This window comes from Streptopelia decaocto, assembly GCF_964273445.1.
Source record: "Streptopelia decaocto genome assembly, chromosome: 5".
Taxonomy (NCBI): Eukaryota; Metazoa; Chordata; class Aves; order Columbiformes; family Columbidae; genus Streptopelia; species Streptopelia decaocto.
Genome location: NC_138659.1, coordinates 36,121,535 through 36,139,406, shown reverse-complemented (window position 1 = coordinate 36,139,406; position 17,872 = coordinate 36,121,535). Strand labels below are relative to the sequence as shown.

The 17,872-nt window shown below is 48.3% G+C and overlaps 1 protein-coding gene across 3 annotated transcripts in view; it reads right to left on the bottom strand.

The window, feature by feature from the left end:
* Nucleotides 1-17,872, bottom strand: part of PRKG1 (protein kinase cGMP-dependent 1) — a 468,886-nt gene that overhangs the window by 409,104 nt on the left and 41,910 nt on the right. The window contains exon 1 of one of the 3 annotated variants that reach the window (XM_082054420.1): nucleotides 4,672-4,996. The exons of the other annotated variants lie outside the window; for them this stretch is intronic. Coding sequence (XP_081910546.1) covers nucleotides 4,672-4,982 — 311 coding nt within the window. The 5' untranslated portion in view covers nucleotides 4,983-4,996. Of the gene's footprint in view, nucleotides 1-4,671; nucleotides 4,997-17,872 lie in introns of those variants that run through there. 3 annotated transcript variants of the gene reach the window in all.

The window sequence follows — 17,872 nt, the reverse complement described above, 5'->3', positions numbered from 1 at the left end:
CGTTATCTCAGTTAACAACGGGACACACATCACCTCTGATAAGATGGGGCCCTATACATTTCTTCCCCCTCCCCAGCTCTCTACTTTGTCTTACATTCTGCTTCTACATTTTCTTTTCCCTTCTGGAAAACAAAATATGCTGATTACACAGCCCTCCAAAAAAAGCATACAGCTGTTGCCAATCACCAAACAAAACGGCCTTTTGAAATGAAAGTCTTAGGTATTTTCCCACAGCAAGTACAAAATACCGAAAGCAAAAAGATGAGAGTTACAGCTTCCTGGTTAAAAAAAGCTATTCTTTGTTCTGCAAAAAGCCATGCTTTGGTCTGCAGCTCTGTAAAATCTTAATTGGAGTTACCAGCTGGTACAAACTTGGTCTGGCAGTATTCTTTTCATGCCGACAGGCTGTTAGCAGCCAGGATATATCCTGCAAGAGGTCAGAGGTGCGGAAAAACAAACAGATTCTAGAAGATGAAGAGGAGATAGGGATTTTTCGCTGCATTTTTCTGCCATGGAAAACCATCCAGCTTTCTCCACGGCCCGTGCCCACTTAACTCCAGTCACTTCTTTCCTTTGGGAGGGGAAAGAAAAAGCCACTTATTTTAGACAACTGCCTTCTAGTTACTTGAATGTGAAGACTGATAAAGATGCCAATGCCTGACTTCTCTCACTGGTCTCGTAACTTGGAAGAAAACGGCAGGATGTGTCCCTCCACAGGCTTTAGCTATAAACTCCTCATGCGAACTCACAAAGTCCCATTTCACGTTAAAACAAAAAAAGCTTAGAGGCAAAATAAGTCCAACCCTGCAACAGCAACTAAAACTCTTAATGCTCTGAAACAGATATTTTTTTTTTAAATTATGGATCTTAATGGTGGGATTGCGTGCAAAGTAAGATCTTGCAGGAAATTTAATCTTATTTCTCCATACAAGGCAATTAAATTTACTTTCACACTTAAAAGCCATTCAGAGTCTAACCGGTTTATAACCCAGAATCTTCTATGTGGAATCACAGCAGCTTCCATAGGCACTTGGCCACTGGGTCCTCTTGGTGCTCCTACTCCTGTATGAAGCTGAAACCCAGGCTATACTTTGGTGGCTTGCCAAAACCAAAGGCTGGTTTCCATTACCTCAAGAGTCACTGAGGTTTGGCATGAACGGGGCAAAAAAGCCAACCCTTCTTTCCATATTTCGGTAGTTCCTGTTGTGCTTCCAGGTCCTCTCCACCTTAACCCCCCAGTACCACCACAGTTATCTTTAATATCAAAAGGTCATCGAGATTGTGTCACACTTGTTAAACTGAGACAAGGACCACCCACAAGCACTGAGTAAGCATGTAGAAAAGCATAAGAAAAAGCAAAATTTAGGTATTAATGATCCTGAAGAAACTAAAGCAGTTGTGCTTCCTCAGCCTCCCAGGTACCTCCACCACTAACAGGTCACCTGGATTGTATTTTAATAACAAGAACTGCAAGTAAGCAGAATACACTGCTCCTGTTTTCCTTTATTTAGGTGACCGTGTCCTCCTTTCCATGGGGATGCTCAAATTAAAAGTGCTCATCAGTGCCATTACAGATTTAGGCAAGCACCCAAGATGACCGTCTATCTCCAGAAAATGTTCTGGGTAGGAACAACCCCAGGTTCCAGTATAAGTTGGAGAATGACCTATTAGAGAGCAGCGTAGGGGAAAGGGACCTTGGGGTCCTGGGGACAGCAGGGTGACCATGAGCCAGCACTGGGCCCTTGTGGCCAGGAAGGTCAATGGTACGTGGGGTGGATTAGAAGGGGGTGGTCAGTAGGTCAGAGAGGTTCTCCTGCCCCTCTATTCTGCCCTGGGGAGACCACATCTGGAATATTGTGTCCAGTTGTGGCCCCTCAGTTCCAGCAGGACAGGGAACTGCTGGAGAGAGTCCAGCACAGCCACCAAGATGCTGAAGGGAGTGGAGCGTCTCCCGTGTGAGGAAAGGCTGAGGGAGCTGGGGCTCTTTAGTTTGGAGGAGACTGAGGGGTGACCTCATTCATGTTTACAGATATATAAAGGGTGAGTGTCAGGAGGATGGAGCCAGGCTCATCTCAGTGACAACCAGTGATAGGACAAGGGGTAATGGGTTCAAACTGGAACACAAGAGGTTTCTCTTAAATTTGAGAAGAAACTTGTTCCCAGTGAGGGTGGCAGAGCCTGGCCCAGGCTGCCCAGGGAGGTTGTGGAGTCTCCTTCTCTGCAGACATTCCAACCCGCCTGGACACCTTCCTGTGTAACCTCATCTGGGTGTTCCTGCTCCATGGGGGGATTGCACTGGATGAGCTTTCCAGGGCCCTTCCAACCCCTGACACTCTGTGATCCTGTGATGTTGTGTCACCTCAGCTGGTGTCCATCCTTGGGCACGAGGTTTGGAGGGCTCCTCATCACTGTGACATGACAGCTCAGGCAGAAGAGCGAACGCTTCCTAGAGCAACGTGTGCTCCTGAGGCTGTGAGAGAGTATCTTTACCACCTCAGTGATTATGGTCTGAAGCTACAAGTTGACTTAAATACTGTAAATACTATTAGAGTATTGACCATAGAAATACAATTAAATTTTCCCCCAGGGCGGCGTCATGTGTGCTCCACATGAGACTACGCCAAATCGTATACACAACAAGCAATTAAAATTCAAGCTGGAAAATGCTAATTCAAGGGTTCAACAGGCTCGCTACGTGTTTCACTCTACACAGCAGAACCTCCAGGCTTAGTTCTGCTGAAACCCAGAGTATTTCCTCAAGCCCTGTGGGGCTCCGGTCACACTTCGAAGGCACCAAGGGACAAACGCTTACGTGTCCCTGACAGAAAAATAAACGTTTTTGGACACAACATGCTGTCCTATAGTTATAACTGAGGAAACTAATGGGCCACCTTATCCTCCTCACACATTTAGCAGACACATGTGGCAGCCCACCCTTCCACCGGACAGAACCCACTCCACTTTTGGGGGTGTTGTGGGGTTTGTTTTTCTTTTGGTCCACCACAGTTTCTCCCCACCGCCCTTCCGAATCCAGAGCGGCGGCCGTTCGCCTTAAAAGGGCAAAATATCTGTGGAGAAACGGCGGCGGGAAAGGGGTGGGGGAAGCGGGCAGGGGAGCCGCCACACGGCCGGGGGTCCCGGGGCCCATGGCGGCCGCGCTCCCCGGGCAGCCGGTTGCCAGGAGACGGCGGGGCCCCGCCATGGCGGCGGGAACGGCTGAGGCTGCGCGGGCAGGGCCGGCGGCACCACCCGGCCCTGGTCCCGGTCCCGGTCCCGACCCCAGCTCGTAGCTTACCGGAGGAAACACGCGAGTCCCGGCGGCGGGCTGGCAACTGCTTCTCCGGCATCCCCAGTCAGGGCAATGGCGAGCACCTGGGCATCGCCCCTCACAGGTGCTTCACCTCACCCGCCGCACCTGTGCCACCCGCCCGCCATCGCCCCGCCCCGGGGGTAAACCTGCACCCGTGCGGGGCTGGGGAAGCGCTCCCGAGAGCGTCGAGAGGCTGAGGGCCCATCCGCCATGTGCCCCGAGGAGCAGTGCGGGGTGACCCCGCAGCCCAGCCAGGACAAGAGCAATCCCGGCTGCTGGGGGGGCTCCCGCCATCCCCGCGACCCCAGTTTCACCCGGCAACGAACATGTCGGCCGCAAAGGGGAGGCGGGTTTGTCCACCGGGGAGGTCGAGCCCCGTTGCCGGCAACCCCGGCCCGGCCTCTGCTGCACTTGCACACGAAGCCAGGCACTTCAGCAGCGGATCATCTCTCTTTTTATCTCCTTAAGGAGTGCTGGACCAAATGCATTGCAATTTATTGGCTAAGAAAAGATATTAAGCGGGGAGGGGGAGAAGGTGATTTCTCTCCTGCAAGGTCTCCGTTTTCTCCATTAAATCGCTGTAATTTCCCTCGTCTGCGGCAAGTGTGAAACCAGGACAGAGCATCTCCCGGGTGTGCTGGCAGCCGAGGTTCCCCGCAACTTTCCCTTCCCGCCGCCCCCCGCACAGCCTCCATCGGTTTAACATACTGCAACGAGCCCCTGCCACTGCCTTCCCTCCCCAAAAAAACAACCACCGGGCAAGGGGGGCCAGGCAGGGCGGCCAGGAGGCTGCCGGAGACCCGGGCACCGCACAAGTTTCCCTGCCCGCCCTGTGAATGGCTCCCAGCAGGACGCGGCTCCTCCCGGGGGGACAGAGACCCCCGGGTTTCTGCTGTCCCCCCTCGCCGCGGCTGAGTCCCCGACACCGCGATACGCTCCGGTTCAACCCGCCGGCAGCAGAAACTCCCCCGGCGGCCGCTCGCCCCTGCCCGAGCCGTGGCCTCCCCCGGCGGCTTGGGGGGCGGCCGGGTCCGAAAGCAGCGCGGCTCTCCCCCCGCCTCGGGGCTCGCTCCTGGCGCACATCCCAAACCCGGAGCTCGCAACTTTCCCACCCGGTAGGGTGCGGGGGCGGGCGGCACCCGGGGTGGCCGCGATTCGGGGCTCCGCTCCGTGCCCTCCGCCTCCCCATCCCCGGTCCCTCCCCGGCGGCCGGCGGCAGCGAGGACGGGGGATGGAGGGAAAAAGGCGTCCAGCGGCTGCCCCGCAAGCAGCGAGGGGAGAAGGGGGCGAGAGGGGCTGAGCGCGGCGAGGGGCGAGGCACGGAGCGCTCCGTGGGTCCCCGCGGTGAACCCCCTGCTTACTGTGGGCTCTTGGGGTAGAAGGGGAGGGTGACGTGGCTGAGATCCTGGATGTCAAAAGCGGTGGGCTCGGCCGAGATCGCCTGCCGCTTGGTCCTCTGCTCGCCCTGCAAGGTGCCGGCGCTCTGCTGCTGTGCTTGCTGGGTGGCGGGCCGGATCACGGAGCGGTACTTGTCCAGCTCGTTCTGCAGCTTCTGGATCAGTTCGTCCTTCTGGTCCAACTCCAGCTCCAGCTCGTCGATGAGCGCATCCCGCTGCCGCAGCTCCTCGATCTTCTCCTGCAGCGCGTACTGTAAATCCCGCAAAGTGCCCATGGTCCTGCCGCCTCGCTCGCCCCTCGCCTCTCCCGGCAACTTTCCCCCCCCGGGCCGCCCGCCGTCTCCCCGCACTTGGGCCAACTTCTCCTCCACCCCCCCCGCTCCGAGCCCGGCCCGGCGCTGCCCGCCGGGGGCCCCGCCGCAGCCGGACCCCCCACCGCCGGCACCGGGAGCCGGGTTGTTAGGGGCGATTTCGAGCCGCCTGCGTCAGGCTTAAAGCTGGAGAGGGAGCGGGAGACACACACACACACGCACCCGGCGAGGGGGAGGGAAGGAGGGAAGGCGGCGGGGAGGGAGGCAGGGGCGAGGATGCACATGAACTCCCCGCACCGCCCACAGCCCGCGGGCTCGCCCGGAGGGGGGTACGGGGAGGAGGGGGCTCCCCCCGGGGCTGCGGGAGGGCTCCGCCGCCGAGAGCCTGTGCCGAGCCCTCCCCTCCCGGCCTTTTGCAGGCGGAGGCCACCGAACGGATGCAGCCCCTGCACAAACCTGCGCTTTCCGTCCCGCTTTCGGGGTGGCCCCTGCTCCCCTCCCTTCCCATCCTCTGCTCCAGCCAAGGGTGCTACTTCTTCCCTACAGAACTTGCCCGCTTTACCTCCCATTTACTTTTTTTTAGTTTTTTTTAAACAGCCAATTTCTGTTGCCTTCTCGGAGTGAAAGCACAAGCCAGTGCCTGGCATGGCTCCTGCTCAGCCTCAGCAAGCTCCAGGCTCCAAAAACCCAGTTTTTAATGTGGATATCGGTCAAGTATGTCTGCACTGAAAAAGCCTGGAGGCATATGGGTTTTAGAGCACTAAAAAAAAAACCAAACCAAAAAACTAACTTAAAATATGGGAAATAGACTGTGTAGCCCCAATACCCACACGAAAACATAAGCTTCTTTCTCCCATGCCAAACGCAATGGGATTTTCCCAGCGTGCAAGCGTGGTGCCTCATGCACTAGGATTTTCTGTGTGCCAACAAACCGCTGCACGCCAGTTCTACCTGTGCGATACAGTCCACGGCTATGCAGCACAAAAATAACAAAATAAAATAAATGAGCCGCATCAGCTGAGCCCTCAGTGCCAAACGGTTCTGTTTGCCTTTGCCTTGCCTGCGTTTGCCAGGCACGGAAGGGACAGTGATGCACATCGTGACAACACGGCTCCTGGGTTTTGCCTTCCAAGGTAGAAAGAGGGATCTGAGGGAAAGAAACTAGTGGGTTTAGGGGTTTCCTGATAACATTGCACAGTCTGGAAGGGTCAGGGATAAAAACCCCCAGAACCCAGCTAGAGCGCAGGCGTCATGAAACGCTGGGGCACAGGCACAGTTTTGTGCTCGGATGTTTTCAGGGCAGCAGAAGCAGCTGCTCCATTTCCCTCTCTGGGAGTTTGATTTGGGGAGGAGAGAGGTAGGATGTAGCCATAGATACATTTTTTGGATGTGGGTGGTACCTACATGTTTGTATCTGCTGTTAGCAGCGTGTCTAGACCTCCCATCGGGGCATTAGCTGGAAATGAGAGACAGCTAGACAGAGACCCTGTTTATGGGATTGAGCTCTTTGTGTTGCTGTTTCTTACTGTTACATACTGACACTTGGCTGAGTCCAGGTTTCCAGCCTTCAACCTGCAGATGGTCTTTATAAAATAAATTAAAATTTGAAAAAGAGCACAGATGAGGAATTCCAACTGCTCCCTGCTCAATGCTGTTGTTTGCAACAGCCTGACCTCTGTTCATAAGCACGAGCCTTTGCAGGTTCTTCAACGTGTTTGATACCTCCTGCATTTTTGGAGGTGCACGTGAAAAAATCAGGTTATACAAAATCTGATTCAGGGTTCAGTTTTCAGTTTCAGTTTTCAGTCCCTTTGATGCATATGTGCCAGGCGCAAAAGCAAGGTTCCCTGCTTGTTTTCATGGGTTGCCAAAGCGCTTTAAGCTCAGACAGCATTTTTTACTCTATATTCCCTCCATTTCAATCTTGCATAACTCTCTAGGAACAAAAGCACCAACTATCTTCTGAACATTTCCAATTTAAAGACCAGCGTTACATAGATATGCTCCTGCTGCCTACAAACTAGAAATCCATGATAAATAAAATATTTTAAGAGCATTCAGATGACATGCTTAAAGTTCTATTTGTTTCCTCCCATAGGAAGTGATGCCAACTTCTGGATGAGGGAGACGGGGATACGGTTAAGCCACGTTGACCAGGCTTCCAAAGAACAACAGCCCTGGGGGGAAACTTGTGCGTAATTTCTCGATGACAAGCAGCAAAGCCACATTACTTGGTTTCTATTAGAGATGCCCAGCCTGGGACTGAGACAACAGTACCTATATCAGAAAGGATCTGGAAGTTATAGGAAGTAAAACTGGCAGGGAATTTAGCTAGATGTATCTAAAGAAAATATTCATTTACAGATGGGAAGCAGTTTCCGTAAGACCCGCGAGGTCTAGAGAGAGATTTTATGGCTCAGTTTTCGATTTGGGACTTTAACCAGCAGCTGTCAATCTAAAGCTGGGCTTGCCTGATTTAAGGATGAGGCCAAAGCAGCCCAAAGGGCTTCACAACCTGACAGCCAGATTCTGCTGCAGGAAGGTAGCCGCAGTTGCCTGTTTTCCACTGTTCGCTGCTCTGCCAGATCCCATCCCTACGGTTCACACTTCAGGCTTTGCTGGTGCTGGCTGCCGTGTAAACTCCGAGATCTCAGGGTAAAAATAAATCCTCCCATCCCATTCTTTTCCACTGAAAGTTCCTGATAAAGCTTCAGACTCTCCAAGCAGCTGTTTTGTCTTCTTGATCCAGCGAACGGAAAGAAACAGCTTTAGGGAGAAGAATGGCAGGAATGCACCGGCTGGCTTGGGTTTCGGGAGGACGGGGCGAAGGTTTGTTAAGGGAGCCTCTGGCTACAATCATCCCAAAGCCTTTTTCTGATCCAGCTGCTGCAATGCTGTGCCTGGATGTCAAGTCAGCACGAAGCCAAAACAAAAAGAGCATCTGCAGACGGTGCCCTATCTGCCCCAAAACGTAGCGCGCCAGAATCACACAAAACAGAGATGTTTCTTCTTTTCGAACAGTCTCTGATACGCTCACAATATTTCCTCTCTGCACAGCTCCTAGGTTTTAATAGCTTTTGCTTCTAAACTTTTCAAGGATCATCTGTCACCAAATGCACCCACTCAGCTGCCATCTTCCAAGCTAAAAACATATTTGAAAGCTCTCTGTTCTGCAAACGTCTCCCTGGGCTTGCCAATCAAAGTTCAGGTAGCAAGCAGGATGGCTGACAGGCAAATGTCACCTTGCTACAGCTCTGGACAGCGTGGCCAGAGAAGAGTCACCAAGTACATACATAAATATTTTCCCTTATCCTGGAACAATGTATTTTCTAATCCACTCCAATGCCAATCCTTATTCTTCACCTGAAATACCTACAGGAGCAGATCAGCCTGGATTTTGCACTGCATTTCTCTGCAGGTGGGGGCTCGGTGCACGTTTTGGAAGGTGTGTGACCCAGGGGACTCTGCTCGGCGCTGGCACGCAGCCACTTGCAAAGCCAAATGTGTTCGCTACGTGCATATTCACAGCAACACCTTTACAATGTGAAGAAGGAAAGACTACAAATACAGAAGGGAAATACTGAAAATACAGGAAGATCTAGAGGAAAGCTGCAGGGATAGGAGCTGAACTCTTGCAAAAAGCCTGTTATAACCAAATTGAGTCGCCGTTCACCCTGGGGAGTCATCATGTCTCATCTGTGGGATGCTGCCCCCCATGCACCCAAAATTCACTTCAGTCGCCGAGGCAGAGGCAGGAGTGCCACCTACCGAAACATTAGCTCATCTGACTCCTCCCCAGGGCACAGTTGGCCATTCTTTTTGCCTTTTGCCCCAAACGATAGTGCCTCCAGTAGCTCCTTCTGGGGCAAGGTGCCCTACAGATTTGCACAGGGCAACCGGAAAAGAATTCGGCCCCCAAGGGTTGGGGGGAGGCTGGAACTACCATGTCAAAGCAGCCTCGTCAAGACCAAGGAGCAGGAATTGGCAGTATTTATCTCCAAAAATAAGTCCTATAGTTTCGTGACATTGAACATTCCCTCTTATTTTGGCCCTTTCTGAAGCCTCTGAAAATGAAGCTGAAACCTGTTTGTTCCTCCCCATGGAAGGGATGGAGATATCCAGGGCTGGGCTCTCTCACTGTCTTTCAAACCCCATTGATTCCCAAGTGCTGAAAGTCAAATAAACAACTCAACTGGATTATCTCAAGGATTTTCCTTTAGTATGTAGATTCTTTCCATTATCAGTGAGAAATACAGAAAACTAGCTCTTGTGAAGAACAGACAACCGCTCCAGCCTGCCCAGGAAATCCTCCCAGGATGAGCATCATTTGGAGTAGAGTGCACCAGAAAAAATAGTATCTGCAACTGGTAATATATTTAGCTTCTTATATCACATCGGGGCATACATAATAATGCAAAAATGAATGTTTGTGTCATGCAAAGCAAAAGGATGAGACATTGAGTTTATAATAGTACAGAATTATACATGTAACACGGTGGTTTCAAGGCCTCGCGTGCACAGATGCATGTGCCAGAATCAGATTTAAATATGGCATTTCCTGTTCTCCTTCGTGGGCTCTTTGTCAAGAAAAATAGATGGCACAAAGGACCTAAAGCACTGGCAAGGTAAGAGATAACACTCCTCTCATAGTTTTTCCAGGCTGGAGGAAAACCTGCACCTGTGGTTCCTGTTGGGTGGTAAGAGAATCAGTCATCTTTATGGGAAAAATATGAGTTTTACATAAAAATTGCAAAATAAATTATTCTCAACATCCAGAAGTTGAATAAACATTCAACAAGCCCTTCAAAGCTTTTTCCTTCCATTAGAGCAACCACAACAGTCCCTCTGACTTCTTTTCCCCATTAACAAGACCCCATTCACGCCAGCGCTATGTGTCTACGAAAACCACCAATCCTCTGTCCTCTGAAAAGCATCTGATACACTTTAGTTGAGAGATGCCTCTCTTTAAAGCCACAATCACATGGAAAAGCTGGATTTTCAACAGCTCACCCCATCAGATGGTTCCAAGTGGTGGCCGTGGGTCCCCACATCCCTTCACTTCAGTGCTGGTTCACAGAATCATGGAATTGTCTTGGTTGGAAAACTCACCAAGTCCAACCATTAACCTACCACTGCCAAGTCCACCTCAAAACTGTGTCCCTAAGAACCTCATCTGCATTAAGCATTTCACCTGTTAATCCCATGTTTGAAGACCATATTTTTTTCAAGTTGGGAATACAATATATACGAAAAGCTGGACTGCCCAGCAAGGTCGGGCATGAGCAGAGCTTAAGGCACATCTTCCCATGGGCTGGATTAAAGCAGAAGCAGCTTCAAAATGATTCAGCTGCCTTAAGAAGTCTCTTCAGGCTCATGTTAAGCAGCAACTTGTTCTGCAAACCGCCAACATAAATACTTAGTGCTGTTTTGCAGTTACTACAATTAGACGCTGACTGTGCCCCTGCTTTTCTCAGCAGTCCCAGGGCACTGACTATGTAGAGCAAAAGCAGCTTTTAGGCAAGGAGAGCCCTGGAAATGTAGTTTTCTTTTGCTTTCAGCCTTAAGCCACCAGCAAATGAACCCAGGGACCAATTAAACTAAATGTAAGGATGCAGATCTAGTCTCGGAGCCATGAGATACAGGATATAACAGAGGTGAAGCTTGTAAAACAACATCAACCCAGTCGACGTAGTTGGAAAAATAGATTCATTCTGGCTCTCATGCACGTATTCGTGGGACTGGGAGAAGCTGAAAGGTTTGAAGGAAGGTGGGAGCCGCATGTTGGACCTGAGACCTCTGGTTTCCACGGAGACTTGGTTTGACCAAAACTGACATTTGCCTTGTGGGCCAGCCTGCAATTCTTCATGATATACTTTTAAAACTCTACACAAACACAGCTGAACTCACCGGCTGTCACTACAAAATTACATCTTTTCCTTCCTCAAGCCTCTGTTCCCTTCCACAACGTGCTGATTGTTTCCACTTACAGTCCTCTTGTTGCAAGAGGTGGAAAGCAAAGTACTCAGGAAGGTACGAACAGCAAGAGACTTGTTTCCCCACCCTCCAAATTATTTTAATTAATAGCAGCTCATTTCCACAGCCTGATTTTGAAGCTGCTTGATGCCATTTCTTAATTTCCCGGGTTTAATGGTAGCAAACCACTCACCAGCCCAGAGCGTTTGCAATTCCGGGTGCTCACTCTCATCACCCTTTTGGACCTTGCCGTGTTTCTTATCTCTCCTTGCCAGTAATGCACTGCTCACCTACTGTAATTGCCTTGGTCTGTCGGGTTGATTTATCCACCCTTCAAAACAATTCATTTGTATTAGAAATTGAATTAGAAATAAACACATATTCTGCTACCATCGATATGAAAATAACCAGCGCCTTACCATTATTTTACTATGAATGCCTCATGAAAAAGTGCACCATTCTCTTTATGTAATCAAATCAACTCCTCCGCTTATTAAAAATTATTATTTGAATGTTTCGGGTATTTATAACAATAAGCACAAAGCCTAGATTTTAAGCCTGTGTTTTACATGACTGGACAACACATTGGTGTTTCTTAAGATAAACATATACTGAAGTACCAGTCTCTTACTTCAGTATCCAGAACTGGTTATGTCCACAGTTCTAGCAATGCTAAACCCTTCCTTGCAGAAAATATTTCCAGAAAAGTTTTGTACTCAACGTTGATCCCCGTGATCGTTTAGGGCTCAGAATGAAAGGCTGTGTCCCACAGAGGACCCAGCTTGTCAAGGCACAGAGGAAATATCCGTGAATCATCCAGGCACAATCTGCTAACAGGGGCTCATGTTGAGTTTCATGAAGGTTTTACAGCGCTCCGCTGGCTTCTGCAGCTATTTCTTATTTATGCTCGGGGAAACTTCATCAAGCTGGGCTCTCCGAGTGTGTAAAAATGTTTATGCTCACAGTTTTCTCTTTGTCAGTGTTTGCTCGAACTGATTGCTCCGCTCATCAGAGCATTAGCGGCCGGTGTTCGCCTGATTTCCTGAGCATCGCCAGCATCTTTCGATTGACTGCCCTGCTGCAGCGGGTGAATCTGGGGATGGGCAGCGCTTTTATTCTCACCTTTGCACAATTTCTGCTTCAAATCAGCAGCTGTACCCTTGGCGAGGTGCAGGGCTCCCTCCTCGTTCTCCCTGTATGGCACCTTGGGGGAGGATGGGCAACTGCAGCTCGTTGGCAAGTCAGGCTGCAGTGCTGTTTGTGGCGCCAGCTCCATCTCCAAATGACTCTGGCTCCTCTCCAGTGCAAAAGATTAATTAAATAGTGCATTGAAACATGCTCGGAAGGTTCACCTCTGCAACTCTAATGATAGGACCTGAAGGAACGGCAGGAAGATGTGCTGGGGAGGGTCAGCTGGACATTAGGAAAAGGTTCTTCAACCAGAGGGTGCTGGACACTGGAACAGATTCCTCAGGGAAGTGTCACAGCCCCAACCTGACAGTGTTCAAGAGGAGACGGGACAACATCCTCAAACACACGGTATCCTGTGCAGGGACAGAGTTGGATTCGATGATGCTTGTGGGTCCCTTCCAACCAAGGACATTTTATGAATCTATGAACTGTTCTGCACCACAAAATACACTGGGAAGGTTCGCCCCTGCACATCTCCCTCACCACCTCCTAGTCTTTGATCTGAGTGGAGAACAGCTTGCTTTTCACTCCTGATGATGATACTGACTCAAGAGAGCTGCCTCCAACCTAGTATGAAAAACCCTTTACAAGTGATGATGCTGCAAAGGCAGCGTGCACTTTGACTCTGCTTCTCTGTGCTCTAGAAAGAAAGATTTCTAGGTTGGTGTTGACCTTTTATAAGCTACTTCTCTGCAAGAGCTTCTTCTGTTCAGGCTTTATTGTCTGTGCTTTTGCTTGAGCAACTTGGCCCAAACAACAGGGCAAGTTCTTCATGCCCTGATTTATACAAGCCATATACACAAAGCTCAGTGTACAAACTCATCTTTAAACCATCTGGCATGCCATGAAAGGGTCTCATGTTGTTAGAATAGGAAGGATCGACACTGGTACCCAGCATAAATACCTGCATTGTGGCAGACAGGAAGACAACGGACTTTATACTTTCACTGTCTGGAACAAGAGTCCAAATCCACAATGCCCTCCAAAAATCCCCCTGCTCCTTTACAAACACACCAATATCAGTTTCTTTTTTAATCTACTATTTTCCTTTTTCTTCTTTTTTTTTTTTTTTTTTGTTTTTTTTTTTTTTTTGTTTTTTTTTTTGTTTAAAAGCCACTACTATCATCAAAACAACAGTTTTCCACTCATAATTCGGGCATGACGTAGCGTGAAGCGCTGTGTGCCACCTCCCCGTGCCAGGGGTGTTTGGCCTCGCTCTGTTCCCTTACATGGCCTGCAGCTCTGGCAGCCACAGCGCTCTCCACATTCTTCTTTTTTTTCCCCCTGCTTTTTAATTCTCATTTATTTTAAGAGGAGAAAACAGCAAACGCAAGGAGTAAGCCTGCCCTCTACTGCCCTGCTCTCCCAGAGCGAGGTGCACGGCTGCGAACTTCACGCCAAGCACTTGTTGAATCAGCACCGCCACAAAACACCCAATAAAACATCATGTTCCCCCTCAAGGAAAACCCCAAAACACTCAATCACTAAGCAATAGAGGAACAAAAACATGCACGCATTAGGAAAAGAAAAAAAAGAGACCATGTGGGCCAAGAGTGTTGCTCAAACTCAGCTTTAAGTTCCCATTGATATTCATATATCCTATTTCTCAGCAGGAGGGTAGGATTAATATTGTTTTTCTCAAGTTAGCTACTACAGCTCTAAAGGAGTGAATATGTGGCATATTAAGGGGCATATTTATATAAGACATTTGTCATACTGTCTTCTCTGAAGAACACGTACAGCAAGCAGACTCACAGCGTCTTTCTCCTTACTATTCAGTTTAATTGATAACCAAACTGTCAGATACAACAACTCCACCTGCAAGTCCCAGCCAACCAGCCACCACATTTTAGGTGGCTTTTCTTTACCACACCTGTATGTGTTCCCCCTAAAGAGATGCAAAGGACAGACTGATTTGTTGGAAGTGTGAATCAATTCTTTGATTCGGTAACAGACCTTAGGAGGGAGCTTTTAGGAGATCATTGATTCACACCAATTCCTGGCTCCCGGCTCAACACCTGGTACCATAACAGGCAATAACTCTGAGCATGCACATAGAAGGACGCATAAACCCCAAAATATCCATCTTTTAGTGTTCATGACCGATTGAATGGCTAATCTGAAAAAGGAAGGCATTTCACCCTCACTATATACCACAATTTTGTATTTAGTCTCATTTCTTTAGATTTTAAATTTTTACAAGTCTGAGCCTTTTTATGTTACATTTCTATTCCCTAGTAAACACTCAGAAAATTCAATTAAATTAAAACAGCTTATGCTAATAGCACAATACTTATATACATACATCACTGCAAGTGCATTTAATCCATCACCTCCAAAAAAACCTTCCCAAACTCCTCAGACGTAACACTCTGACATGACCCCTGATGGAATCAAGTCCATCTCTCAGCCGTTGCTTCTTCTCTTACTTAATTACAAGGCATTCTTTGCAACTGCTGCAAATACACACGTGAAATCTGCATATTGGTGCATCCTATTAAAAAGTTTCACCACAAACATTAGAGCTGAAGCTGATTTTGATGCTCCCAGTGAAGAATTCACTTCACCTGGGTAATTATTTGACGAGAGGCAAAGCTCAGAGCAGCGGTACATGCTGAACTTTTCCATTGCATCTTGGGAAATGGAGAGGATTTCTTAATTTCTCTCTCATTGACCCATTCTAGCAAGGTTCTTCCAATTCCATAACAAACTGTAGCCATTTAAATTAAATATTAACAAAGAATTACCTTCACAGAGAAGAGCATTGCTTATTAAGAAAACAGGAGGAAAACAGGAATCCTCCAGGAGATTTGCCTTTAGACCCAAACAGCCTTATTGAAATATCCTTTGAGGCATCAGGACAGCAGATGCCTCCTCATGTAAATAAGGAGCCTGAGACATGTTTGCAGCATGGGAAAATGAAAACCACACAAAAAGAGAAGTCAATCCGAATATACCCACTCATATTAATATATAGGAAGAGTCGGAGGGGATGTATTTCCATATGAAGTTCTATAGTGTAAATCAACTACCTGTCTACAATGCAACAAGTTCCAATTTGGGGGAAAAAAAGACCCATTTTCCTGAGGCTGGAGAGAGTAATGCTGACAAAGCATTCAGACAATGGCTATTTCCAGTCCTAAAATCTCAGTTAATGCTAATTACATGAACTCAAAGCTTCGAATTAATGCAATGTTTTCCTTCATAACTACAAAATACTTAATTTTTTTACTAGAAAAGCCTTTTATCGTACATTCGGGGTCTACTGACACCTTCCATTTGTACATCATTATTAAGACTTCTTCCGTGATGTTAATGGGTTTGAAGAATTGGGTTTCTTTTTCCCCACCCTATCCTCCTACACCTTCAACAACACATAGGAAAGAAACAGTAGAAATGTGCAAAGATGGGGGCAGAGTATCCAGAGGACAACGTCTTGCATCATGCTACTAACACTTTTCAGTCTTCAAGTCCTTATAGAGAGCAGTGATTAAAGCTCTTTAAAACAAACGTACCCTGCTTCTCCCCTGAAGGAAAGAAGGGGCCATTTGAACATCAATCCAATTTAATTGGAATGCAGTTTGTCTCTTGATCATTCAAATCACATCGTTTAACCCATATTTTCTAACTGTAGCTTTAGTTTATTTCTATTTGTTTTTGGCTCGTTTCTTTTCCTAAAAAAACAAAACATGAAGGAGCCTAAAACATGAACTAATTGTAGCTCCTGCTAGCTGTGCAGGTTAATTAACATAATTACTCATTTGTATCCTGGTCAGCTTGCTGGACTCACATACCGTATTTCCAGCTTGAATAATTTAACAGGTATTAATTATTTATACCTTCCAGCTCATTCAAAGGAGCTGTTGGGAGTCAGTGCCGGTTATTGGACCTGGCAGAGAGTGCCCAGGACTTCACCTGGGAGCACAGTGGGGAAGTGGGAAGGGTTGCATTTAGCCCCCAAAAAGCATCATGCATTAAATCTCCCTACGTCCAGCCCTTGATTTATAGACTATGCCAGCGAGTTCAAAGGGAACTGAAAAACCTCATCTCCGTGCTAAGCACCTTTATATTTGTTGTTGGTTTTTTTTTTTCCTTTTGGCTCATCAATATAATACCTTTTAAGGGGCAAGGATTGCAAGTCAGCAGATATCCTTCCCCCATAATCTTTTCAATGATTTCCTCTTACAGTAATCCACGTGCTGGTTTCCAGCTAGGAAAGGACCACATGGTGACAAAATGGTCACCAGAACATGCAAAAAATAGGGGGGGTGTGTTGAACATCACCCACCCACAGCTTCATCTGTGCCCATCCCACCACCTCCCCTTGGCAAGCTGCCAAAAAAGCCACGGTGGCCTCCTCCTGCTAGGAAGAACCTCTCTACCTTCATCCTTTGCTTCAGCGGGGACCTCAATGAAGAACTGTCTCCATGTGAACTGGAGGGTGATGTTATAACCTCTCATCCTTTGCTTTGGTGGGGACCTCAATGAAGAACTGCCTCCGTGTGAACTGGAGGGTGATGTTATAACCTCTCATCCTTTGCTTTGGTGGGGACCTCAATGAAGAGCTGCCTCCGTGTGAACTGGAGGGTGATGTTATAACCTCTCATCCTTTGCTTTGGTGGGGACCTCAATGAAGAGCTGCCTCCGTGTGAACTGGAGGGTGATGTTATAACCTCTCATCCTTTGCTTTGGTGGGGACCTCAATGAAGAGCTGCCTCCGTGTGAACTGGAGGGTGATGTTATGACCAGCATGTAAGTAAAAAATTACTAAATGGAGAAATAACGACATGAATCTATTGGTGGCTCAGTGCCTATATCCCCACTGCAGGACAGGACACTGAGCAGCTGGAGATGCTGTTCAAGGTGGCATCAAACATCAGAGAGCTGAAAAAAAACAATAGATATCTTTATGAAGAACAGAAAGGGGTTGGTTTGTTTAGCTTATAGAAGAAGAAAATGAAGGGGAAAAAAATCATTATATTATCTAGACACTATAACGTAGATGAAGTGCTCAGTATCAAATAGCACTTTTAGAGTAGCTGGGAAAGGTGTTACAAGAACCAACTGGCCAGAACTGGAAGGCTCATTTGAACAAAACAATGAGGCCCCTGTTTTCAACACAAAGGGCAAATAACCACCAGAACAAACTGCTGAGCGAAGTGGTAAATCACGTAAATCCACTTACAACTCAGGGTTCACGGTGCCACCTCCGCCAACATCACCTCCACAGGTGAGCTCTGAGGTACCAGTCACAACCCCAGCTGAGAAGATTTGTGTTATAAAAGCCCCAAACAAACCATCTTTTTCTTGCCCAAACATATTTATTCACAAATCTTCCCTCTTGCCCTCTGCCTTGGGGTCATTGACTGCTGTTGCTGGTGTGGAAGATGTTGCAGCCATAGAATCATTGTGGTTGGAAAAGATCTTTAAGATCATGAAGTCCAACCGTTAACCCAACGCTGGCAAGTCCACCACTAACCCATGTCCCTGAGAACCTTATCTATGCATCTTTTAGACACCTCCAGGGATGGTGACTCCAGCACCGCCCTGGGCAGCCTGTTCCAATGCCCCACAGCCCTTTGGGGAAGAAATTGTTCCCCAGATCCAACCTCAGCCTCCCCTGGCACAACTTGAGGCCGTTTCCTCTGCTCCTGGCGCTTGTTCCTGGGGAGCAGAGCCCGACCCCCCCT